General features: G+C 33.7%; 1 protein-coding gene across 5 annotated transcripts in view; it reads right to left on the bottom strand.

The window, feature by feature from the left end:
* The window catches only part of KIAA0825 (KIAA0825 ortholog), a 252,615-nt gene that overhangs the window by 193,743 nt on the left and 31,332 nt on the right, over positions 1–27,540 (bottom strand). For all 5 annotated transcript variants that reach the window (XM_032993075.2, XM_032993074.2, XM_032993078.2 and 2 more), the window contains 3 exons: positions 23,148–23,287; positions 11,962–12,130; positions 5,698–6,367 (listed from right to left, as the gene is read on the bottom strand). In XM_032993075.2, coding sequence (XP_032848966.1) covers positions 5,698–6,367; positions 11,962–12,130; positions 23,148–23,278 — 970 coding nt within the window. In that variant the 5' untranslated portion in view covers positions 23,279–23,287. The remainder of the gene's footprint in view (positions 1–5,697; positions 6,368–11,961; positions 12,131–23,147; positions 23,288–27,540) is intronic.

Raw genomic sequence — 27,540 nt, 5'->3', positions numbered from 1 at the left:
CCTAAAAAAGCTATGTTACCAGGCACTCTGCAGAGTGACAGAGCAAGCAGAAATAGCAGAGAGAAGGAGATGCCAAGCAGGAAGAAATACAATGGATGCACAACAGCTACTGCTGTCGTGCAGAAGCAGAAGCAAAACCAGCATGTCCATCAGAAGGGATGAACAGGTTACTCTGGGCCTGCTGGAGTAAGAAAAAAGAGAAAGATACATAAGGAAGTAAGGAGGGTGAAGTACCAGTTTCTTTTATCATTCCCTTACTTTTGTCTTTATAACAACTAAAAATCATTACAGTAGGTTTGTAGGTCTCAAAGTATTTTAAAGCTTAAATTAATGAATGAAAAAACCCCTTTAAATAAACATCCATAAATATGTTTTAAAATTGTGTTTTTCTAGAACATTTGGCCCCTACCAACACATTACCTGGATTAATGCAAGGGTGTGGGCAATATAATGAACTTGAACTGCTGAGGCAGGATGTCATCCTGGATATTATAATCTGTAATCCATACGAGCTATTTTACATCAGCATGCCTTACCAGCACTTCAGAAAGACATAACAGAACTTTCTAGGGCAGTAAGCCAAGTGCTGAGACACTTCTCTCTCTTCTTCCTAAGTTTCCTATAAAGCCAGATTTCAACAATGAACTACACATAAGAAAACATGATGGAAAAGGAATCATAACTACAACATAAATATTGTAAATTATCTGCTATAGATTGTAATCTGGACAGAAATCTCAAAAAGGTGCAAAGACATAAGTATTAATTACATGAAACCAAGCCTGGAATTCTTTAATTTCCAGATATAAATGGGAGGATAAATTATAGTAAAGTTATTGAGTCCTAATTATTCCCAGACATGAATAACTGTTTTTTTTTTTCATCATACAGTCACTGAACCAGCAGGTATCAATGCTATTTTAGGCATATTTTTGATAGATAAGATGAAGATCATAGAAGATTGGTTGCAGGCAATAACTGTGGCTCAAGAGATCACAAACTGAGTGAATTTAAATTAAATGGAAGGATAAAAGCAAGTCTGAAACTAAGGTTCTTTATTTCAAAGAGAGGAAATGATAAACTAGGGGAAATAAAGCCATGTGCACATGAATGTAGAGGAGAAATCAAATTTAAGTCAAATGTGCAAAAAACAAACCTCATATTTCAAGTTAGCAGGACAGTAAATTGCTGGGAAACGTAAGCATAAGTGACCTCAAAATAGATATTCCTTGCCAGGTATTTTCATTTAATATCCCAAAGTTACCGTCATTTCAACAAGTTACTCTAAAGCCTGTTTCTCTTCTTGTTCTCAACTCCACTGCACAAATGCAGCTCCTCTAAACAATATAGAGTCCTTCTATTCAAGTTTAGATATATGCCATATTCACATTAGGTGTTCTATGAACACAATATATTCCTTAGGAACTCATGAATATTTAAGGAAAATAAATTAAGACTTTCATAATTTAAATCACAGTTTGTATTTGAATACATATGTAGAATAGAATGGAAGTTGGTCATATTCTGGAGAAAGGCAACAGAAAGGAAGTCTGGTGGGCACGTAAGAGGATGGCATACTGGGATAAAAATGTAAAATATTAATATTAAAATACATCAGTGAAAGTCATTTAATTACTTTGTAGCTAAAAATATACTTATTCAAATCTGCATCACTTCAGTTACATCCGCTTTGCAATAATATTTTCTTAAAAGTAATCAACTACTGATTTTGATGAACACACTATGTATTGCCTCAGATTTTAAAAACAAATTTTATTTAAGATTTTTAAGGTTATTAGTTATATAAATATACTGAAAATATATTTTATTGGCAGATGCCATTAGATTTAAGAACCTATTTAAGGGTCTTTGGCAAGTTTGTGACTAAATGAAAATATTATGACGCTGAATTTGAGTATGTCACAAAAAATAAAACTCAAAGCTCTGTTTAGTTTTAACCTTAGGAAATTTTAAAATAGGCTAATTAGTCTACAAATCTTTATGCTCTCTCTCTGTATATATATATAAAATTATATCAATAAAACCAAAGAAAATCATCCACTAATACATAAAATGTGTATAAATTAATGGGGTTTAAGTTTCTTTGGCTGATGTCTTATCATTTACGGGAGTAGCTGTTTCTTCATCTAGAAGAGACAAAGGATTAAGATAGGTTAGCAATGCCTGATTAAAGTATCTTAACATTTTTGTAAACAAAGGAACATGAAAAAGGTCCAAAAGGTGTAAGTGCAATCCACATTTAACAGACTTACTGCAAATAATTTCTGAGAAATATCACACTGAAAATCGAAGCAAAAAATCATAAGAGATAAGCTGAAAACCAGCTGTCCGGATCACGTTATAACATAAAACCACCTGCCTCCACTAGAGTTGGCAATCAAAGATGCCAAGTTCCAAAGAATTTGCCTCTCTTCACATACCATTTTGCCAGCTTCTCTCTCAAACCATGCTCATCCTCAATCCTGATAAATGGATACAATCTCATTACAGTACTTGACAAATAACTGTTCTAATACAGTATGAAAACAAAAATGTTAATTCCTTACTTCACAAATAGATTGTTACATATGAAATATTTTAAAGATTTATAACTCTGTTAAAGCTTGTTATAGACTACCTATATTTTCCTGACAGAAGTAGGTCATCTATGTAAAATTTTCTGAGGTTTTAGCACTGTTTTGTTATTTTCTGTTATTTTCTTTTCTCCTATATGGTAATATCAATTACAGCATTTCTTATAAAATAAAAATAAAAATAAAACAGAACAAAACAAACAAATAAAAAAAAAATCCAAACCCCACATTTCTCTGAGGGTGGACTAATTAAACACAAACTCTTTTTTCACCTCTGGGATAACAAACCCAACTGAATGCCCTGGATTAAATAATTTTGCCTCTTTGAAATGTGCTCATTTGGTGCTGTTTTGGTGGTTCCCAGAGGGCAAAGGCAACACATATAAAAAAATAAGAAACACATTGGTATAACTGTCTTTCAGCTAAGAAAAAAATCTCCTTCCTCTTCTCCCCTTCCCTCTGTACTCCAGCATGGGTTTTTTGATACTCAGCAAACTGAGTATCACTGTCAAGGCAACCTATTAAATCTGTCTTTTAACTTAACCTATGTATAAATACAGACTTCCACTCTCAATTGTGGGAGAGCAGCAAAGGCATGAGAATTTAATAAGAGTTCCAAGCAGGAAAATTCACTTGACACTAAGAACTTGCCTACCATTATAAACCTCCCAAAATAGTTATTCTCTAGAATTTTTTCCAGAATAGTTATTTCAGGGTGAACTGCCTTGTGAACACTTTAATTCCAAAGGAAAAGTGCTTTTTTCTGGCTTAGTGTGGTACAAATGTGGTATATTCAAACATTTAGAAGACAGAAGTCTCTTTCCAGAAAAGGCTCTTCACACATGAGCTCATATACAACAAAATATTCAATAATAATGGTTTTGGTAACGATGTAAGTATAATTTTTTCTTGACTTGGTTGTTTGAGTTGCTTAATAATACCAAATAATAGGCTATGACATGTCCACAAAATGAAAAAAAAAATCCCATGTAATTTCAAAATGCTGACACCCTATTTTGCTGTAGCCTGTTGACTTCACTATTGTCGCTTTATTGTTTGGCTGACTGCAGTCTATAAACACAGATCATCTAGAACTGTCTGATTCTGCAGAAAACTAGCAAGAGAGACTGCAGGCAAATCAGTGCTTGCCTCCCAAACCAACCTCTTGAAGTAAAGTAACATGGAGTAGTATACAGTCAAGAGATGATCCTGAAAGCCAATCTGAAGAAAGTAATTTTGAGAATTAAATGAGGTTAACAAACACTACATCTAAAAACATTTTATGAGTGCTCAGGGGACACCTGCTGTGCCTGCAAATCTGACCTTTAATATAGTTTGAATAAAAATAAAAATCTTCTGTGGGATTTATGAAATACAGAGATCTTTTTCTTGTTTTAAATTAACTGCAGCAAAATTTTTAAAATTTGCAAGTAGATCCTAAGATTTATTTTATGTATTTTCATGTTCCACTGTTCTTTTGAATATATAATAGAACTGTGCACTGTAAATCTGTCCTGTTATATGTGCTAGCACAAAAACACGTAAAGACACATCTTGTGGCAAAGAAAATTTAAGCAGAGGAATTACTGTCTTAATAGATTGAAGGACTGTTCTCTTCCTTGTTCTAATATAGAAACGGTTAATGTGTGGGTTTTTTTAGAAAGCCACCCTTGTGGTAACTCTAATGTCCATATTTTAGATGTAAAATGGAGATAACTGATCCTCCCCATCTTTGTGAGCTGTTTTGAGATTGAAATGAAAAATAAGTTACAAATTTCCAGTTGCCTACCAGTCATCTTTTGTCAGTGAATTCTTCCACTAACTCCCATCTTACTATGTAACTCACGATACACCTCTTCTCATTTATTTCATAAGTCAATATTACTCTCATATTACTTCTCCTTGTTTCCCACCAACACTCCATCCAACTAATATATCAGCTTTATGTTGAACTTCTCATCCTTTCACATTATTTGTCTGCATGCCTTTTCCCTTATCTTTCATATGTTCCACATATTCCTCCATATTTCAGCTCCTGCTGAAAAATTATTTCTGCATTTCTTCCAGTGGAATTTCTAGTTGACTTGCATTAACATGTATATTGATTTTAAAACTCACAAGAGTATAATTTTCATCTGTGTAGACCTGGCAAATCATCACCTCACTCATCTTTTGTGTATGTTGTACAACCTGAAGATCTATCTTCAGTTTCTGTATTTTTCATATGATTTGAAACTTTTAATATTTCCTGTCTGCAAACTACTTCACCTCTATGGAAGGCTATGTTTTAAACATACAGCTCTTGCACAGAGGAGTGCTCAAAACACTGCATTGAAAAAGCAATTACATACAATCATGCAATTATGTTATGAAAGTTTCCATCCTGTATGATTTTTTCCTAAAGCTCTGAAGCTCTGATTCCTCCCATTGGAAATTACTATGTCAGACAAAACAACTGTAAAAAGAAAGCACAGAGAATACCATATCACATCAATAACAGATAATTTTCCAGCCTTAACTTCCTTACAAGAAGAAATGACCAGGTAGCATTAACTCCAACTTACTGTACTTTCACAAGACTAGAAAATGTAAATGAATTTTTTTTTTTTTAGAATTAGAATCTGCATAGAAATCTTTTGGGTCAGCTCTGATGTATGAATCTGTGTCTATTTCATGGTCACATTATTGCCTGATCTTTTCTATAATTTCCATTAAACTTCTGGGAATTCGAAAAAAGTGGGGGTAAAAGACTGAAGATTTGTGTTTTTTTAAATCTGGATTAAATAGTTTTTATTCTATTATAATATCAGCATTGGGAAGAAGTTAGACTGAAAAACTTTACTATGACATGACAATTATAACCATTAAATTATAATGGGGTTTCTATACACATAAGATACTTTCCCTTACTTCAAAACCCTTTCCATCAGTCACAATTCTGACACAGTCCATAACTCAACTGCAGTAATACGGTTAAAACATAAAGACGTAATTAATAATCTCAGGCCTCTCTCTTCATAGGAAATAATCAAGCTTATTGAAAAAAAAGAAGTATAATTAAAATAATATCTAACTACAATAAAAATAAAATAAGGCTACTAACCCACAGCATGAACTGTTCCTCTATGCTTCTTTGAAATCCTGTTTGCTTTAACTACATGTAGAGCATTTTCTTTGAACTGCAGCTCACACAGTCTTTCAAGAAGAACTGTCATTTCTTCAGTGATGGTATCCAGGTAAGTTTCATTAATAAACTTCAGTGATGAAGAAGGATCAATAGTTCCACTTAGTATACACAAATCCTCTTTTATCATTGAGCACAACGTGGGTACAGAGCTTTGGTAACCATGAACCACCTTATCAAAATCTGTTTCACCACAACCAGACAAAATACAGTTCTGTAGAAGATCACTAACCAGTTTATTCTGCATACTCTGATACTTCATTAAAACTTCTGATTCAGGATAAAGAAACAAAAGTTGCTGTATGCACTGAGTTTTAAACTCCACTTGCTGTTGCAAACCATTAGCATTTGTTTCTCCTTGACTCTGCAGTCTATTTACTAAATATCGTCGAAGATGCAATCTCACATCATCCCAGAGAGATTTCACATCCATAGCTGAATCATCCTCAATGGCATGAAGGGAAGATGTTAACTCAAAACACGTCCCGCTTGGAGTACAGGGAAACGAGACACCACACTGACTCGCGAGATCCAGAAGGAAATGGAGTATCATTTCTTCTTGATTTTGCTCATTCTTCAGCAAGTTTTGCTAACAAAGGTAAATCAGACAGTATTTTAGAAAAGTTTTGTTAATTTTCATTCATAAAATGAACAGCTTCATGCTAAAGTATCAATTGTTTCCAATGCTAATTTATTACCAGCAAATAGACTTACAGAAACTGCTATAGAAACAACAGAAATAACAAAGCCTGATTTCCTATGGATTTATGTGCCAACTGATCTCTTTGTCTACCTGCTCCAATAACTCATGTTCCTCACCCTGTCTTTCTTACACCCTCAAACTCTTTTCTCAAACAGTTCTAACCCACAATTCAAAGGAAGGCCTTGGAAAGCTCATTAGGTAAGCCTTGGCAGCCTGCTTGTTGTGGTACACACACACATCTTTGAAAGAAAATGGTATGAAAAATTGCTCAAATTTACACATTATGACAGGGTTTGCTCATAAAACCAAGACAGGAATTTATGAAATTAAACATTGTTGCTTTCTGTGTTCTTGCTCAGCAGACAACTACCAAAAAGGCCATTCTAAGGATAAAACAATCTTCCTACAACCCCTTTCAGAATAAAAATTGAAAACTTGTTAAAAACTGAACAGGCTTAGGTCTCACCAGGCAGAAGAATAAGAAGCTGTGTATCCTGTCAAACCAAGAAGCAGACCAATACATTAACAATATAGTGACCTCTACATACATCTCAGCTACATGTGTTGCAGAAAAAAGAAGCCAGTTAACAAAGCAGGTGAAACCACACTGATGCACACGCTATTCCTACTTCATCTGGGCCTGAAGATCCCTCTTGGTCCAGGGCCAGGATCTCCAACCTTAGAGCTGCTTCAAGTTCAGGAGGCCATACAGCAAGTAGCAGGTCCTCTTGCCACAGCTCAATGCTTTCTACTTGGCCCAGAATGACACAGATTTAAACAGCACTGCAGCTTTCCTTAATATCGATGAGATGTATCATTTGCATGAACAAGCTGTGTCCAATATATGAGAAGAAGACAACCCCGAAGTCCAATGATCACTGGACGCCAAAATCTCCTTCCTCTCTCAGAAGAAAAAACTTGCCTGCTATAAACTAATTTCCCATTTCCTCAACATCTTTCCTACTGCTGACTGGCTTTGCCCACAGTCCTAGGCCCATCAACTTTTTATTTGTAAAGACCTGCTCTCCATACTCCAGCTGCACTAGAGCTGACTACAGATTTCCCCATCAGTCACAAGAAAACTGAGTGAAATTGGTGCTACTCTTGGTTTTCTGGGTTTCAGGAACCAAGCAGGCAGGCCCTCAGTGAATCAGGATCTAGAAGGCCTCTCACTTGCTCCCCCCACCTCCTATTGCTTCTCTCCAGCAGAGAAAAGCATTGTGGCTAATCAATTAAGGGTAGCTCTTTCCATTCATGACCTTTATCCGGGTCTCTCCACTAGACTCCATGCTATGAAGTGAGGCTGGTAAAGAAGCTGTTGGAAACTTTCCACCTTCAGAACTACTGATTTATTTAAAATACCTGAGGAAATTATTAGCTTTATTTCTTTTCCTATTTTTAAAAAGAGAGAAATAAATAAAATCTGAGTATGGTATTGCTTAAATATAATAATTTCCAACACAAAATGCTCATTTTTTCTACTGTAGCAAGCTTTTATCAGTAGATAATTTATAAAAATACAAAAAAGACAAAATTTAGAAGAAACACTTCTGTGGGCTTTTTTTTTTTTACCCCCCTCATGCTTTTGAATCACAACAATTTTCAGTATCAGAACTCCTAACCTTTGTTCTGGATGATTAAAAACTCTTGGACTCTCATGGGAGAAAACAAGAGTTTAACCTTCCTATTGCCCTTTACTCTGGAGTATTCCGTGATGAAAAACAAAAAATAAAAGACTTGCACCACAATAGCTAATTCTGAACAAAAGATAGAGCATGACTGCCTCCCATAAAGGGAAGTCTTAAAAATAACCGACTAACTATTTTTCTTCCATTTTACATCTTTATTTCAGAATGTTTCCTATGAATTTTTTTACTTAGAACCAGGAAACACATGTGGAAATTATCAGTCAAATATCATACTATAAAAGCATGTACATGTGATAGAAGTATGTATAACTAAAATTTTAAATCATACATATCAATATGCACATACATAAGGCTGACCTGATCTTTTATTATCTATTGAAGTATTCTACAAAGTTTCGTGTCCCCAAAGAGAATGTGTCTTAGTGTGTAAACTGAAACCCTGATCACAAACCACTGTGTTGAAGAGTTGAGTCTCCACAGGTATAATTCTGGAGTTCAAAGGTTAATTTTTTATATGAATCATGCTCAAACACTGTATACTGAAATTAACAAAACAAGAGAAGCTGTCAAAACAGTGAATGTAACTGATGCCTCTGGATGATGAATCCAAAATGTCTTCGAAGTAAATCCCTACTGTTGTTTTTTAAGGTTAAGCAGAAACATTTTTATTCATGAAAGTCAGTCAGAAGCTAAGTATTGTTTCAATCCCTTTGCAACTTAAACTGAAGCATTAGAAAGAGGGAGCTTGCAGATGCCATCTTAGACTTAGTGTTACTCAGAAAAAGAGCCCCTGAGGTGAACTTTGAAGCTCTGAAAGCACAGTGTCATCACATCTCTTTGAACACTGCCTATATTGACACAGGCTTTTCTATTTGAAAATTAATCTGTAAAAATACTTCAAAAGATGATGCCAAAACTATTCAAGAGAAAAAGATCCAAATTAGTACCCAAAGGTTTTAGAGAAATATGAAAGGTTCTCTTATGAGTACAGAAAGTTAGTGACAATAATATACCGGAAAGCATTTGTGGTCTACCAACTGGACCACTACCCACTATAGACTACTACATAACACATCAAGAAACAAATCCAATATGATAAAGACTTTGTTAAAAAAATGATTTTGTCATTAGTTTAGCAGGAACAGAATTTCATGAAGATGTGTTCATGTACATATTCAGTTTTTAAATATTTAGAATTACAAAACAGTACACTGAAAGATGAAATTTCACATAATTAATATTTTCAGGCTTCATAAAGAACCTCTCAGCATTTTCATGAGAGTTCACAAATGCATGAGAATACCACACTAACAATAAAACTAAATATAGCACCTCAGCCAAAGAACTTACAGAACTTTCTATTGTTTTTTTAACTGTTCCAGCAGCTTAAAAGATAAATAAAATCCCTAACAAAATAAACACATATAATAAGCAATAAAAACAAATAGGGATATTGTCCTGAAATAGAAGGAAGGTTACTGTTATTGAAGATGTATTATATGATACTTAATTAAACGCTTGCAAGTGAGAAATTAAGTCAACGGAGAAATTAGTTCAATGGATGGAGATACACATTTAAGAAAGGTTAGACTGCAATAATTGCATTAATGCTGAATATTACTGAAAATAGTTTTCTGCAGATCAGCTTATGGAGCTAAAGATTATCTATTGCGAGTATAACTTCTTACAGATGGATTGTCCATGCTAATATATTCACACTTCTCATCTGTAGTCTCATCTACACAATAGGCTGGATTATCTGAGAAGCCATGAGCCTGGAAACAGCAGTGCCCCAGTTCCTGAGCTCCACAGATATTTTCCTGATAAGTTGTGCAGAACTGAGACTTTAATGTCTCTCACACTTTGCTGCCTGTTTAGCAGCCTGCTCAGAGCCACTCTCAAGGCCTAACTGGACTCTACAGCCCACAGCCAGGCTGCCATGCAGTCAGTATGCTCCTGGGAAGCCAGAAAGCACGTTTTTCTATAAGATATACCCGAAGTATTCCAGAGATGGGGACATTTTGGTGTTTCCCAAACAAATGCCGCCACCTGGTGTTCAGGTACATGGCTTGAATAGACCATGGAGAAGGAAGAAAGCAGGGAAAGGATGCAAGTAAGTCATCATGGCCATGCCCTCTTCCTAAGGAGGTTAAATAAGGATCTAACTCAACTAAGAGGAATAACAAAAGACCTCATACGTCAGCATTTTTGGGTATTCTCTCATTTTGTCTAGATCCAGTACAACATGTAGCAGTCTCTGATATCCTTGAGTAGGGTGATTATTTAGAGCAACATTCATACCAATCGCCTGTGTTAGAAGGGGACAAAATCACTTCTTCAGCATGTGAACGTGAAAGGCCCAATGTTTCTGGAGATTACTTCCTCATTTGACACAGCTTAATATCCAGTGGATTCAAGGGTGACTGAAAGATCAACAACCAGTTTTAAGAGCTAAAAACTGAGAGGTGATTTGATGAATCTTGAGCTCTAGCCAGGAGATAGTGTCAAAGGAGAAAATATTCTGCTTCTCCACAGCAGTTTTTCTCTGCCAATGCAGACAGTCTTAGCCTAAAGGTGTTCATGTCCCACAACTAAACCATGACATGGAAGTGACAAAGAACAGTCCACTGGATATTGTTTATTTGGTTTGACATTCATACATATGTACATCATATAAACACACATATACATAGTTCATATATAAATGTCCAAGCTGTTATTGACTAAGGTATCATCCTTCACTTATATAGCCAATTCAGTTTTCTAGACTTCCATTTCCACACATATATTCTAAGGTTAACTTTTAAAAAAAATTTTGGATAAAAATTCCTAAATGATGGAATTTTTCATTGAAGTGAAATATGATTTCTGGTTACATCTAGTTGTACAACTTTCTAGGACAATGGATGTTGTTACCACATTTCTAATTAGAAAAAGCAGATATGAATTTGTGGGAATACAATGGAAGATTGGCAAGGAGCATTGTAAACGTGCTCAAGTCACTTGCAGCTGGGATGTCAAAAACCACAAATATCATACTAATTGTTGTTTAGCTCTGTGTGCTTGATGAGTAGAATGTCTGCATTTAGGTAACACAGGCCTGAGAGAGACTCAGAGGCACCTTATTGAACATCCTTGAGATTCCTGCCCTGCTGTGGGAAAGATCAAAGCACAGTGGAAAACTACGCCTGCAAAAATCCCTGATATATACAGGGGAAAGCGGCAGGTTCCAGGTTTTTTCTTTCTTCTCCTCCTTCTGGCTAGCAAGGACCGAGCTCCACGGTGCTTGTGTCCCCACTCACGTGCCTCTGCCCAGGTGCTGCTGTGGAGATCCCCTGGGTTGCAAGGTAATGAGAATAAATTTACTCTTTGTATTTCACCCGTGGTTTTGTGGCTGTCCCTGTGTCTTGCCTGTACCAGCTCACACAGAAGTTAATGCTTAAATAATGTGCAAAGGACAACAATCTGTATTAGATGAGTTAAATTCATACTGATACAAGTGAAGAGCAAGCAGTAACAGTAACAGCCTGGGTATAGGCAGATGTTTTTTAGCAACATGTGTTTATAAGATAGTTCTAGCAGTGCTGAACATGTGGTAGTATCAGTGAAAAGATTTTGTCCCAAGTTTGTCCATTTAAGGCATGATCAAAAGGAAGCATAACCCCCTGCTGCAGACATAAAAATAGTACTAAGCCTTATAATAGGATTTCTGAACTATCCTCACCACAGTGAAGACTGAAATGAGAAAACCAATGAACCTCAACACTCTCCCCACCTCCATCATATAACCAACTTTCCCAAACATTAAAGTCTTTAGTAAACAATTTTTACCAGGGTCCTAAGGAACTCCAGCAGCTCTCCGTGGTGTGTAGAAGAAGGTCTGAGAGAACTAAAATTGCAGTTGTTTAGCCACTGAACGCAGTCAGTTGTGCTTTGTAGTATTTCATCAGCAGATATTTCATTTACTTCTGATTGCAGGTCTTTAAGACACTGTTCTATGCTAAAAAAAAAAAAACAAAAACAAAAACAAAAATCACAGGCTTTTTTTTTTCATGACTTGGAGATAAAACCATTTTATATACTCCATATTTCAAAAAGAAAAACTATTTCAAATTAATGTAACACTAGTCTTTCTTCTTTATAGATTAAATTACTTTCACAAAATGAGGCCTGAATTTGCAGGGTTAACATTTAAATATAGTTGAGCTAGAGCTAAAATAAATTTCCTTCAGGCCAGACTGTACCATCCTCAGTAAGAGTAAGTGCTGCCTCAATTCTCAAATAATCTTGTTCTTAATAAAATTGTTAGTGAATAAGACATCATCCAACCTAAGATCTGGTCCTCAGTGCTTAATTAGATAAAGCAGAAAATATAAAGTGAATCAACTACCATACTCAAAGGTGAATGTGTCATTTTGCCACTTCAGCAATCAGCAGTTGTTTTATAATACATAACATATATTAACAACTTCCTAAAGACCCATTGGCATCACCGAAAATGCTGAAAAGAATTTGAGTCAGTTGTGCTGAGAAAGCAGATCTTTTCTTTCTTGATTTTGTCATTAGAATACTTGAAAGAAAACAGAGTTTGTTTTCAAGGGGCTGATCAACTCCTTAGCATTCATCTAGAATCATAATCCTGTTTATGAAATCAGGTGTAGCTGGTATGGTTATTACAGGGATTTCAGCTGCAAAAATAACAAGAACAACTGAATATCCAAAATTATTTTATTTTTATTTGTATGGACACTTGAATGAAAACAAAACAAAACCAAACAAACAAAAAAAAACAAACCCAAACCCAAAACACAGACACAAAAAACCAAACCAAAACAAAACCAAACTACAAAAAAACCAAAAAATCCAGAAACAATCTAACTCTATATCGTTTCCTACAAAAATATGTTTTTAGTATTTCTGGATTATTTTTCTTTTTTAAAGGCAATGCTTAATATTTTATATGGTTTCATATGGAAATGTAGTATTGACTAGATCTAGGCAGATCTAGGTTTAATATAAACAGAGCCAACAATAAGACTGATGCCAGTTTTGGTTTATTGAAGTGCAAAGTGATTCTCACTACTACTTGAATTTTATTTTGGAGTATGCTAGTTATTCCATTTATGGTCTTACAGCTGATAAGAGATGCAAGGTTTAACAGAAATTAAAATGTAGTTCTTTCTATCTCTGAAGAGTTACGGGATTAGACGAGACTCAGCTCTTTACAGTTATTTCAGTGTCTGATACTTTTGATCATATTACTTTCTATTTTCCTGACATGAACCAAACAACAAACTTGACTATTATACTGCCACTTGCCTCTATTTTCTAGAGATGAAGTCTGGCTGTTAGTTCTAACTGCTCTCTAACGTTTTCAAACTTGACTAGTTTTGGCAAAAGAAAAGAGAAGATTAGAAAAGAGGACAGGAAGAGGAGAAAAGGGGAAGGAGTGGAGAGGGAGGAAAAGAAACTGGAAAACAAATCAAATTATAAATTTGTATTATAAATTGAGACAAAAATACCAAATTAAAGACCTCCAGTTTTGTTTTGTTTTTTTTAAAAAGAAAACTGGATTTTCTCCTTTATCGAGTGACTTGCATTTTATTTTTTTACAGATGTTATGAATCTACCCTAAATACCTACAAGCTGTCTCATACTGATCAACATCAATAAAGTAAATCAGTGTCAGCCACACCTCTGGGAAACTAAGTCTGTTAGTTTGAATTGACATTTTAAAAAAAACAGTGGAAAAAAATAAGCAAACAATCACACTAAATTAAGGTCAGAGATAAACAGTAGTCTGCACTTTATTTTTAACTTACATACAACAATCACAAAAGAGAGAAGTATACTTTTTCTAAGAATGACATCAAGACGTATCATCTATGATAGGTTTTGCTTTGTGCCTTTTGTTTCTTTAAAATACAGTACTAAATAACAACCTGAATATGAAAACTGCATCAGTTACAATTATAGAATTCAAGCAAGATCATAAGAATAAAAGTGCAGAAAAAGTGTAGCATTTTGAATGTCAGAAAAAAAGAAATATAAATTGTTTCCCAAACTATGACTATGAAACTTCTAAAAAAAGTTTCAGCAAAATATGTATGTCCTTTAGAACAGTTTATTTTCCCATACTTAAGTATATTCATTAAAAACTATGGGTGTATTTGTTTTATGCTTAAAAGACATAAGATAAACCATTCAAAGTGTATCTACTCTATTAAAATGAAGTCACCACATTTTACAGCTGTATTATCTTCAGTAACTAAATTCAGTAACTACAAATAATGCTAAAATAAATAAAAAGTTTTAAAACCTATGAATACATAGGTGACCTGTAAAACACTTCTATAAAATTGATGTAAAGGTCATAAGACTTTCCTGAGCATGACTGAGTTCAACATTAAGTGCATTGTAACAAGTATCTTCCCATCATCAAAGGACCTTATCAGGAGCACAAAGGACCTCCATGAAAAACAATCGTCCTCTGCCTGTGGCCCACTCAGGTTCCTGATGGGATAGCCCAGCCATGAATGCAAATTCTAAACCTGACAAAAGATTGTCATGTATCTTTTTAACTTGTGAAATCTGTTCTCAGCACTATGAAACTAAATGCCTTGTTCATACACCTTGACTCCTGGGACACTATCAAAGGCTTCTATTGTGGTGTGTGGATGTGTCTCATTCAAACATATCCAATAGATTACAGCATTGTGCATTGTGAAAGGGACTACTGTTAGTCTGTGCCAATCTGCTTCAATTACAAACCACTTTTTACACTCATCTTTAACATACAGATTTGTGTGCACGCCAATAAACTACATGCTATGAATAGGCTACAGCCTTCTCAAAATGAGATATTTTGGTAATTTGTCCCAGTGCTGATAAGGGGATTAGGTGGATATGTTTCAGTGGCCCTCCCTGTAGGTACAAATCATGATAAATCTGTTCATTTTATTTAATCTTTTTACCCCAGTAAAGTAAACATTGAATTAGGACTAAAACTAGTTTTCATTGAATAAAAGTATTTTCACCCTGCCTACTTAGAGCATACTGTCGGTAAACATGGTCTCAAAAACACTGCTATTTTTTTAAAGGTTTTTGTCAACACTTAGTATTACAAGGACATGGTTAATTATAGGTATTTATTCCTTTCCGTGAATTACATCACTAAATTAAATATTTAGAATTTGGTTACTGCTGAAAAAAACATTTTAATGTCTATTATCTGGGTTTAGAAAGCAATCATTTTAAATAAAATACTTCTGTCAAATAGGATTAAAATTATTCTCACTATGTAGGCTAGAATTTAAAATTTATATTTCCTATCAGTGTAGGGAGACTGAGAATTTAACTTCCTTTCTTAGAAAGGAAATTTGCTGAAGTTTTATAAACTGTAAACAAAATACGTAGTTTTGATGTGAAAAATGTGCTTAATGTATTTAATGAATTTTATTCTTAAAAAAACAATCACAAAAAGCCATTTAAAGTGCTAAATTCCTTTTTTCCCCCCACAAATTATCTCTTTTCATTAAGCTTTAACTACAAATACATTTTATTAAGTTCAGTGCAGTAAATAAGCTCCTTTTTTTGAACAAATTGAGGCATCAACCCAGATGATGTCAACTGACAATATCTGCATACAATGGGAACATAAATTGTCTTAAAATCATTTGCAGTCAGTGTAAAAATACAACCGTGTCTGTGTGCAACACTACCTAAATCAGGAATACAAGACCTGGATTACAACAGGGAAATCAGACATAGCTCAGTATATAATGATTTTTCCCTATTCATTATTGTTAACTGGTTCTATGCTCTGTATGTATGTTTTCTGAACATTCTCTGAAACACTAAACCTTAATGATGAGGTGGGGTATACAATTCATGTTTTTGTGCTCAGGTTTTGAGACACTGATGAAACTAACGACAAGGTGCTTAACTCTTCTATTGGAAACTAGTCTACTGGAACTGCACTAGAATAGCTGTTTCTGGTCAGGTGGAAGGTCTTCAGGCCTCTGACAGCGGTCATTAGGAGATGCCAAAGCAGAACAAAAACCACCAAGATAAAAAAATATGTTAAGATTTCCCTGAATATTTTCATCGTCTCTAACAGTTTGTGACATAAGAACTTAAATCAGATAGTCCTAGTATTTAACAGCCCTCAATTAATTTTTCTTCTACAGATGCTTCCACCACTCTTTGAACCTGTGGAACTGTGCATAAACAAACATAAATAAAAAAAATAGTCACCAAATTACTAAACAAGGAGTGGAATATAAAAGCTCAAAGAAAAAAAATAACCTTTCTCTGCAGCAAAGAAATCTGATAGTTATGCCTACACAGATTTTTGTAAAATTGACAGATTTTTCAAGAAAGAAATATATAGCCCTACACAATATCTTGAGCCTTTGTGGGAACATCAAAGCTTGCAGTTAGTACTATGATATGCCATTGTGCCAGTGAAAATTATTTCACTGAAACAGTTTATCTGTTTTATGGGTGAGAGTTGGTTTGTTTGTTTTTTTATTCACAAACTAAGCAAAGTCCTGTTATGTCATCTGTGTCCACACTGGAGTGCTCTCCTGGAGTAGCATGACAATACCATTTTGCAAGTATTCCCACTGTAGACAGTCAGTCTAAATTTGAGAACTCCTAGGTGCTCTTATTTATTAAGTTAATGACAGTTTTTAGGAATAACTTAATCATGTGGAGAGACTGCTTTTTAAGTGGCTGCATCAATGGACAAACAGTTACAAACCAAGTACTATAACGGAACTGATAGTACAAGCACTGTCATACAACATTATTTCGAAAAGCACAGTATCAAAATGAGGGTTGCTGTCTCCATATATAATTTTCCATTGCCTAAGATTACTATGAGTAAGTTGAAGGATGATCTTCTAACTTGTTTCAATTTCTAACAAGCACTGTTTCAATTTATTTCATATAGCATATGGAACAGCTATAAAATGACAATGAGATTGGTTAAATTAAACTGCTAAGCTATAAAGTGAAATTATCTTTAAATCTCATGTTACTTATGCTTAAGATCCTCATATTCATGGAGATGTGCTTTTAGAATCAGTTTACATGTCTTTTACTAAGGACAGTTTGTTTTAAAATTAATGAAATAATTGTTTCCACTGTTTTTTCAAAATAGAAGCACTAACATAATACTACTTTGTTATTATCACATTATTAAAAAGCTTGACTGCTAAAGATACAGGGCATTTTGTGCAAAATCGGTCATATAATTTGGAAACCTGTGTGTCAGAGGACCTGCTGCACACTTTGAGAAGTAAGAAATCTTTGAGAAAGACTTAACAGCGTAATTCCCACAAGCATTTGCATTGTTACTTTCTTCCATGATGAAACAGCTTATCTCATGAAAGCTCACCTGGCAAAAATTAAATATTAACAAAATTTCGCACAATCTACAGACAATTTCATGAGGTTACTGCTGATGCTTCAGCACTACTGTGGGTTAATAAATAGCAATTTAACCAAAAATATCAATAATTTATTTTCTAGTAACCTTTAAACTGGTAGATACAATCTAACTGAAGAAACCAAAGATTCATGCAAAGAATGTTTTGATAACCTTATCTTGAAAGGAAACAAGAGGTTTTACCAAAAATTGAGATTTATCATTTTGCATGTTCCTGCAAAGTTTATAACCTACAGTAGCACTCATGGTACAATATATCTCTTAGGTTTCTAAAATTCCGAAAAAATTTAGATTATTACAATTCCAGGTCAATAAAGTTTATGATGTTCCATTCTAGTCTAGCTGACCATCATGTTATTCTTTCTGGCATGTCCATTTTCTTACTTTCATTAAACCAACTGCATAAACAGATGAAATTCCTTTCCATGTTTTATGTTCTTTACAATGGTTACTTCAACAGCACAGGAGAAAACCAGAAAGTAAACTGTTACTGCTAATAACAACAACAATAATAATAATAATAATAATAATAATAATAATAATAATAATAATAATAATAATAATAATAATAATAATAATAATAATAATAATAATAATAATAATAATAATAATATATGTTTTGTTATCAACTCATATTTGTATGTCAACATTTTTTTAATTGTTTGACTATATTATTCTCTTATTTGTATTTTGTATCTAAGCTCTACTGAAAATAAAATAAGATCAATAAGAATGAAGTTAAAACATTATGTTGTAAGCAACAATACAAAACTGATGGAAAGACTGATTACAAAAGCTTTACATCTTTAGAAAAATAATGGTAAGACAAATATGTCTTGATACCTGTTTTTAAAACCATCAATTCTTTAAAATATGAGTCTGAAAGTTACAAGGTTATTAAAAAGCTAAAAGCCCTGAAAAAAATTCACTTCCTCAAATTCTTCTTATCGTGCTCTTGGACCTTAAGATGTAAAACAAAGATGCAGCACCTGCTTTAAGGGCTTTGCGAGCTACTTCATATCTCTAATTTAGCTACTTACAAAACATATCCACTGAAACTGTAAAGTAACTATACCATTGAAACCAAAAAGAAATAGAATGGTGATGACTTTACTACACCTCAGCAAGAGAAACTCAACAGCTTAAGCATATGAGAACTGCCAGTTCTAACTGAACCAATGCCCACCTTTAATTTCCAATTTGTTTTAAAGACTTGAGATATTTCAGTCCATAAGATGTAGGCTTTGCCTTGATAAGTTATTCCAAAAAACTGGCAGTGAAACACAGGAGTCTTTCAACTCCATTGACTAAAACATGACAGTGACAAACAATGGCTAAAAAAAAATATTGTCTCATGTATTCTCATATGAAATGAACTGGGATATTTGGAGTATAGTCAAAAATCTGATTACAGCTTCCGTAGATGCATGGGACAGCTAACTAACTACCTAAGATACTGACACAATTATAATCACCATATATTGGAGTAAAGAAACTGTGTAACTATTAAAATAGACAATCTCTGAGAAACTGCTGTCTAGCTAGTAAAGTTTTAAGATCTATTCTGAACTCAGTGATCACGCACAAAGACAGCACAGGCTGAATAGGAATAAAACAACATTCCTGTCTCAGTTTAATTGCTTATTCCTGGCAATTAGTCCAGGGTAGTGGGTAGAAAGATACTATTTTGACAAAGATTTTAGTAACATTATTTTAATATCTTTGTAGGTACTAAATTCTCAACTAAATACTACAGTATGCACTTGTACAGCAAGCAGGTTACATTCACACAGAAGTCAAATTCTTTTTAAGAGCTGTGACAAATATTGGTCCCAAGAAAAACTGATAATATTATCAATTTTATTTCTCTGCTATTAGCTCTAGTTTGACATTCTCCCAAAGACTCGACCACTACTGAGATTTTGGAATTAAGATGTCAAGATTTTGTAAATTCTCTTGAGTAACAGGAAAGTGAGGTGTAGCTGCTTCCTGAAAATTCCAAAGAGGAATAAGCCAAGATTTTCTCCAAAATAAAAGAGATAGATAACTCTTGCAGCACATCTTAGTTTAAAAACACAGGACACCTTGCACACTCCAATTCTGACACAGGAAAATGGAATAAGACAGCAGTGCTTAACACCCTGTATGAAACTCTTCCACCCCTTTGATGTCAGGTATTTATAGTCGGAAGTATTTCCATGCAAATCAGCATATTTATGATCAACAACTGAAAAATGTCATACAAACATCCTTATTGATGTACTTTCCTGATAGCCCTATTATTTGCAAGCTAAGTATCTTGTTAGTTGCTCAAATGATTACAATTTACATTGAACAGTTATGGGACAAGATGCAACGCTATAAGCATTTATTAGTATTGACCTCACTGAAGCCCTTCACCAAAATCCCAGATGACTGAATTACTGTTAATTAGACAGAGGGTGAGGTTGAAGTTTATCAAATTGAAGTCAAATTAAGCCTTTGTGAAATGCCTCACAAAGATACAGTCTCCAGTGTATTGCAATTATTAGTAAATTATTTTGTTGAGTTCAGAGTAATTGCTCTGTTGAAGATGATCTAGAATACCTCACACTGTCCTACAGCCTCATAGAATCTATCATCACTTTATCATCACTAAAAGGGAGTCAACACTCACTGAAGAAAGAACTGAAGACACAAAAAAAAAAACCAACCTGCTGAAGAGATTTCATGCTTAGAATCACTTTCAAGTTACGCACTATAAACTAGGTTTAAAGCTCTGTACCTTAATTTCTGTTCAGGAGTATTAAATACCAGCTGAAAGTTCAGCTCTGTGTATTGTTCAAAAATTAACTCTTACTAATTCTTAATCCTTCAATTAGGGAAAAAAATACAAAGACTCGGTTTTGATAAACAGTAAGGTCAAAGCAAATGTGAGGGGAAAGACTGAAGACAAATGGCCGTTCTGATGAAATTATGAATACAACTTCATGCTTTAGAATAACCTGAGACTATCACTGCACATAAAACTGGCCAGCAATGACAATAGTTTTGAGAGTTCATATTCACCTGCTTCGATAAACTGCTGTAAAAATAAAGTCAACATTCAAGTGTAATAAGAGCTCTGTTATATAATAGTGAATGAATGAACCACTTACTGCCCTAAAACTTACAAATAAAACGATTTCACACAGATGGGCTTTTTTTTTTTTTTTTGTTATAGCACCAAATAGAATTGGTACAATACAAAAATACTGAAGGTAATTCAACTGCTGGAAAGCATATCTGATTTGTCGTGTCACACAATTTTATAAAAGCTATTCAGTTGGAAGGCAATAAATGAGCATTCAAGTGATTTACACACTTTCGGATCATAATTTTTTACACAATGTTTTATTTTTAAAAATATATCTATGCTGTATACTATTATGTTTATTCTCTGTGGTATAATAAAATCATAAATCTATCTGATGAAAAATGGATTGTATTCCAATTGTATCACCATAGCGCATAGAGCTGCTCTTATCATACCACTTACAAAGATCAATGGTAACTTGAAAATGATTTCATTCCATGCTACCTCTAATATATTAGCAATAAAAGGACTCTTTTTAATTTAAAAGTCACATCAGCTGCTGTCCATCTTCTTTTAAACTCCTCTCCATTTCTGAAACTGACATATTACAAGAGCAAAATATCACCTGGTAACTACAGGGCTACTTTCCGATTTTCCTTGTGAAAATTAGTTTAAAAACTAGCTTAAGTGTCAATTCAGCAGAAATATAAAGCTTTTCCTGACATGCGTTGCTGTGTACCACACCCTAACCCAATTTCCTGCTCTTTTTGGATAAAATACCATTTGGATCTTACAAAATGTCCAGTGAAAGGCTCTTCTAATTTGAGGAACTATGTACCTAAACCAGGGACAATCAGCCTTCTTGAACATGTACAAATAGTTCCACTGTGATTATGTTAACATAAAATGTAACATAAAATGTTAACTGATTTAAAATACCACTGAAAGGAACAAACAGCTGGCCTGCTTTCCCACAACCAAAAGTTTTCTCAACCAGCAGCATACATTTTGCACACACTAAAAACAAAAATAGTAGCAAAGCATGCATTCCAAACACTCATCTTGGTAATAATCTTTCTAACTCTCAGGCTGGCTCTGGATAATGACAACAAAACCACTTTTATTTGGTAGCTGAAGAGGTGACAACACATCTGTCAAAAATGCTGATGCTGTTTTTTCCCAGATATACAAGACCATAGCAACTCAAAACTTCAGTATCTGTAACTGTTCAATTGAACTTCAAGTAAGTATCTACATTTCACTGATGTCAACAGCTGGAAAATTGTAATATGAAATTGCACTATGCAGGGGTCCACAACAGCATATTTCCCAGATCATCTTTACCATTGCTACTTTGGGATTATTACTATCACAACTACATAAACACCAAGTTTTTAAATGAAAGTGTTCAAAATGTGAGATAAAAGTAATATAAATAAAAAGCCTGAAAAATTTCTCAGCCTGGCATAAGCAATATAATTCAGAGATGACCTCGATCAGTTTTCAGTGAGATACAGTAATGGTTTATCTACATTCTTCAAGAAGCTGTTTGGGAGCAGACAAAGACCTCTCACAAATGTGGGCTACATTAAAATTACACAACCCTAAAACAGATGTCATGAAGGGCATTCTCTGAAATCATAAGACTCTGTAACATGCACTGTTATCCAAAGGTGAGCATTTTCAAAATTTAATCCCTAATTATGCTATTTCTTATATCTCTGAAGGTACACTTATTTTTTTAAAGGGGCAATTAGTTTATTTGCTTAAGAGTATCTTCCACAGATCAAGGTATTTTAAAGGTCCTAAAGAGTTCAGCCACAAAACACTGTCACCACTTCTCAAATAAGGCACAAAACCTTGAGCTGGATTTTTTGCAGTCATGCAAATTATCCATATCAACAAAAAACTCTTTCAGTACTCCACCGTTTCTATAGCATTGATTTTTGGAAACCAGTATGTTACAAAGAAGTGGACAAGGAAATATGTTACAAAACAAGTTCTAGTTAGAAAATCTTCTACTGCAGCATAATAATTTTAACTGAAATAGGTAAAATAATGGCTTATATAATAAAGGTTACATATATTAACTTACTTGCTTTTTCTACTGCCATTAGAAATGCTTAATGAAAATACTGAGTGCAAATTTTGCTTTTTTGCAAAATTCTGTAGCTCTTTTAGTGAATAAAAATTCTATCTCATAGCTGTAGGAAATACAACTGTCATGGGTATACACATTTTCTTCCTCCACTATCACACCTACTGCAATAATTCCTAAGATTAAGATGATTCAACTGTTAAAAATACCATACAGAGAAATACTATAGCACAAAAATTATAGTGCATTAAGAATTTGTTAAATGCTCAAGTGGTTAAGGTAAAATTACTACTGAAATAATTATCAGAATTTTAACCTACAACTAGAAAAGGAAAAAAAGAAAATCCACATTTCTTCCTAAATGTAATGACTTTCACTAATATTTTGGATACAAATAAAATACTCTTTACCTAGAAGAGTTCTTCTTTATTTTTTCATCAAGATCACTAAGGATTTCTTGAAACTCCAATTCCCCAGGAAGGACATTCAACAAACAGTCTAAATCAGAAGAATCAGGAGAACACTCTCCTCCCCATTCCATTTTCAGAATCTGTAAAACAGATACAGAAAAGTAGTTAAATAATGAAAAAAATCAGTCTAGAAGTACCAAAATAAACAATATTTTGTTCCTTGGAAATACTTAGATTAATAAGAGAAGCATTTATGTAGGGAATTATAAAACTGTGTTGAATAGTAACCCTGCTTCATGCTTCTGAGTGATACAGAGGGACACGTGTAAAATAAACGTAGATAAATTTCATAATATCTTCAATTTTGTTTTAAAAAAATCAGTTCCTGTACTTTAATCAGTGTAGTAGACTTTCTTTTTTTTAGATTTAGAAAGAAAATTCTCACTATTGTAACTGAACACTATAAAAATAAATACATTAGAGAGTAAATTCATTTTCTGTGTGCTTATAATTTCTGTGCAAGGAGTAACAGCTTTCTGGAAACTAAGCTCATTATTGCAAATAATTAGAATGTAAAAATCCAGACCAAAACACTACAGTCTACCAGAAAACAAGTATCATCTTGCTTTGTGCATATTTCACTCAACAAATACTTTGCCAAAACACAGATAAATCCACTGGCTTACACAAACTAAGACACTAAATCCTGGGAGTCTTTATATCAGAAGCAAAACATTAGCAGAGTTATTTTTTCCTGTTTTGGTTTTTTTTTCCTGTATTCTCTTTTTGGAGAAATAATGAATTTGATTTTACAACCAGTAATGGCTTGCTACTGAAGTTAAAGAAAAAATTATATAAAAAGTGGAAACTTCTTAATAACCAGTATATTTCATGTCTACTATTTAGTATTTAATAATACTATTCATACTGCAGTAGCAACACAAGGAAGAAACATAACTATTCAGATTCATACAATGTTTGGGCAACAAAATATAATGAATTAATAAATACAGTATTTTTCTTACAAGCAATATTCTTTTATGAAGCAATTACAGTGTTGGTTGGTAATTTACCTAAAGGCATTACTAGGAAAATGGATTGAGACTTTTTCTAAGTGAACAGTCTACAAGATATATGCTCCAAAAGAACATCAGGTTAAAATGCAAGGTCAAGATGATATTTTTTGGTCAAATGAGAGTGTAGACGTACAAGTAGCAGAATAGCACATTTCTTCAGCAGAAATTACACTACTGATTCTGGTTTTGTTCTTTCAAAACAAAGTTAGAACAAACGTGACCTCAACCCAGGACATACACATTTTATGGATATATCATTTTCTTGAACTCTCAGAAGAATACCCCTTTGCAAATAACAATTCAAAGACTTTCAGTATTTTGGAATGTAGCTGAAACTCAAGTCACCCTTCTGGTTAAAAAGTCTGGATGTAAACCAAATACATCATGTATCACATTGAGGGAAGATCAGTCTTTGAATATAAGACTCAAAGTATCTTAACAGATGTTGCTGCAATTAAAGACACTGTAATTAAAAGTAGAAGTTAAAATGCACTCTCGCAAATGCTGAAACACTTGTCAGTTACTCTGGCAAAAAAACAGTAGGCTAACTTAGGAAGGTTCTGCAACCAATGGAAAAACATTAAATAACACTTTACAGAATTGAGATAAAAGGAATACTGAAAATACAGTTGTTCACTCATGTATGATACTACTTACATTCACACATGGTCACACAAATCCATTCCCTTTTCTCTTTAGAAATATCTCAGAGTTTATAAAGAATGTGATGCTAACTCCATTCAATACCTATAACTCAAACTCATCTTTTATTCATCTGTGCTTGCAATGATTGGTGTAAAATGTACTGTATAATAGATACATGTAATGCAAAAATAATAACAGCTTGGAGTGATTCAGTTTTCATAAAATAGCTGCACAATCAAAATTTTATATTTATTCCAAACTCCCTTACAGGATAGCCAAAATAAGCTTGTGTTCCTCAGAAAAATATCAGTATAGTTTACAGACCACTTACTGTTTGAAAAATTCATCATATGAAAAAAATCACCTTGTAAACATGACAGCCTAGTTTTCATGTATGTATTCCTGTAAGACTTCTATGCTATACTTCTTCAGTTCACTTGTCAAAACAACGTAATTATTCTTTTCAGTCTTGGTTTATGGGGGAAAAGCAACACTTCATTATTTAGTTTTCAAATATTGTTTGATGGTCAATATTGGTTTCTTCTTATGAAAATCTAATAATTTCTCTAATATAAGACTATCATATGAAGGGGAAAAACACACAAACGTTTCAAAAGTAAAAAATAAGTACAACAAGATACAAATTAATAGATATTGAGCAGAAATTCTACTGTTATTTAGAGTAACCAGTGTCAGGGCCCTGAGTGTACTAATAGGCTTTAACTGCCTGATGAGCTGGACTAGACTACCCCGCCGGTGCCTGCCCCACTTGCTTCCCTTGGGGGCAGTAGGATGGGGGTCACCTGGCAAGGTCCCTTCCCCCGCACTTTGGGGTTTGCCCCTTCTCTTCCAGCCCTCAAAGAGCAGCCAGGCATCGCTGTCTCCTGATAACCAGTAGGATGCAGTCCTCCTCCGGTGGTGAGAAGCCAGTATCTCTTAAGAAAGAAATACATTTCCAAAAATTTTTATTATTTGTAATGACATGAGGGGAAGAACGCTGTTCTGAAACTCCAAATTCTTTCAAAGTAGTTTAGACAGTAATAACCCATTTCTTTTGCAAAGGAGATTTATTTAACACTTGTTATTTTGCTGCATAAAAAGTATCATTCCATCATATTTCTATTTACTATTACAGTGAAATGTTGTCTGTTTTGAGACAAATGGACTTAGAGAACCTGCTTCAGATGCAACTCAATGTGTCCCTATCTCTAACAGGTATAGTTCTTTCCAAAATATACCGGAGGACCATTCATCACCATTAAAATGATGCAGCTGTCAATCTTTTTGGGAGCTACTCAAGAAATTTAACCTATGTACAGCATATCTTAAAAGGAAATTATTTTCAGGTCTCTCATTTTAGCCCACAGTATCAATGCAATTTAACTTCACTGTAACAATTTCCCAATTCTGAGAAGCCTAACTTTAAGAATCTATTTTTATCAAAAACAATTAGGCGTATTTGGAAAAATATGATGGAACATTTAAGTTGATACAACAGACGCTTCTTGCTCTTTCAATTCATATAGTGTTTACCGCTGAAGAGCACTTTTCTTTTTTTAAGTGTTTTCTTTTTCATTGTCAATCAAAAGGAAGCAGTCTTCTCACAGAAGTCCTATATAAAATTTTACTTATTTCAAATTGGATATTTCTTCATTCTGATAAAATAATTTAATAAGTATCATTGTGAAAACCTTCCACCACAAACATACATGGGATATTCCACAGGATTTCTAAGATTAATTTGTAATCTTTAACTATAATAACCATTATTTCTCAGACATACAGTTTGTAAAAGTTGCAAGGACCTAAAACTTGAAAAGATTTTTGTATAAGCACTTTTGTTGAATTTACACATGTACAGTATACATCTGTGTATGTACAAATTACAATATTTAACTAAAGATTCAGTCTAACATACTGTAGACATGCAACTAACAGACGTCTCTCACTTTTTGACACAAACACTATTCTTTTTAAATATAAATTATGAGTCCTTCATTATACCGGGTAAAACATTACTAGGTCATGCTTACAGCATATAAATCCATTCCAGCATTTTTAGAAACTTTATAAACATTGACAGACTTATTTATTGGTAAATACACAGTACTGTAACTCCTTTGTTTCCCTATGGCACTTCAGACAGTTAAGATTCTAGTTTTGTCTTCAGTGGGTTTCAGATATCACAAGACAGCATCAATCATGGAGAATTTCAGGCAAATTTTGTATTACAGTTACACAGAACACCTTGAGGGGAAAAAAAAAAAATTTAATACAGTTTTAAACTTCACCTGGAGTTTCCTCTGAGCTAATTGCCTAAGTCTAGTGGAAAATTAATCAGATGAGCTGTTAGGCCCTTTGAAAAAAAATTATAGTCCATATGTTTTCAAGAAAATCATAGCAGAAGTAAAGCAGTACATGTAAAGTTAGACATGATTTCTCAAAATAATTGATCACACTTTGTAAAACTTCCAACTTTAAACTTTAATGGGTTTTCAAATGCCCTGTACACATTTTAAGTAAACTAAGAACCTTTAGGCAGTATATCATTTCATACAATTCAGATCCAAAGAGATCTGTCTTTGAGCACTATAGGACATACTTGAGCAAATTACATAGTATGTTTTCAGAAAGAATACAAAACAAACCATTAAGGTTTCAATAAAATCCAG

The sequence above is a fragment of the Tyto alba genome, unplaced genomic scaffold (assembly GCF_018691265.1).
Source record: "Tyto alba isolate M040663 unplaced genomic scaffold, T.alba_DEE_v4.0 Super-Scaffold_13, whole genome shotgun sequence".
Classification (NCBI taxonomy): domain Eukaryota; kingdom Metazoa; phylum Chordata; class Aves; order Strigiformes; family Tytonidae; genus Tyto; species Tyto alba.
This window is presented reverse-complemented; position numbering and strand designations above follow the sequence as displayed.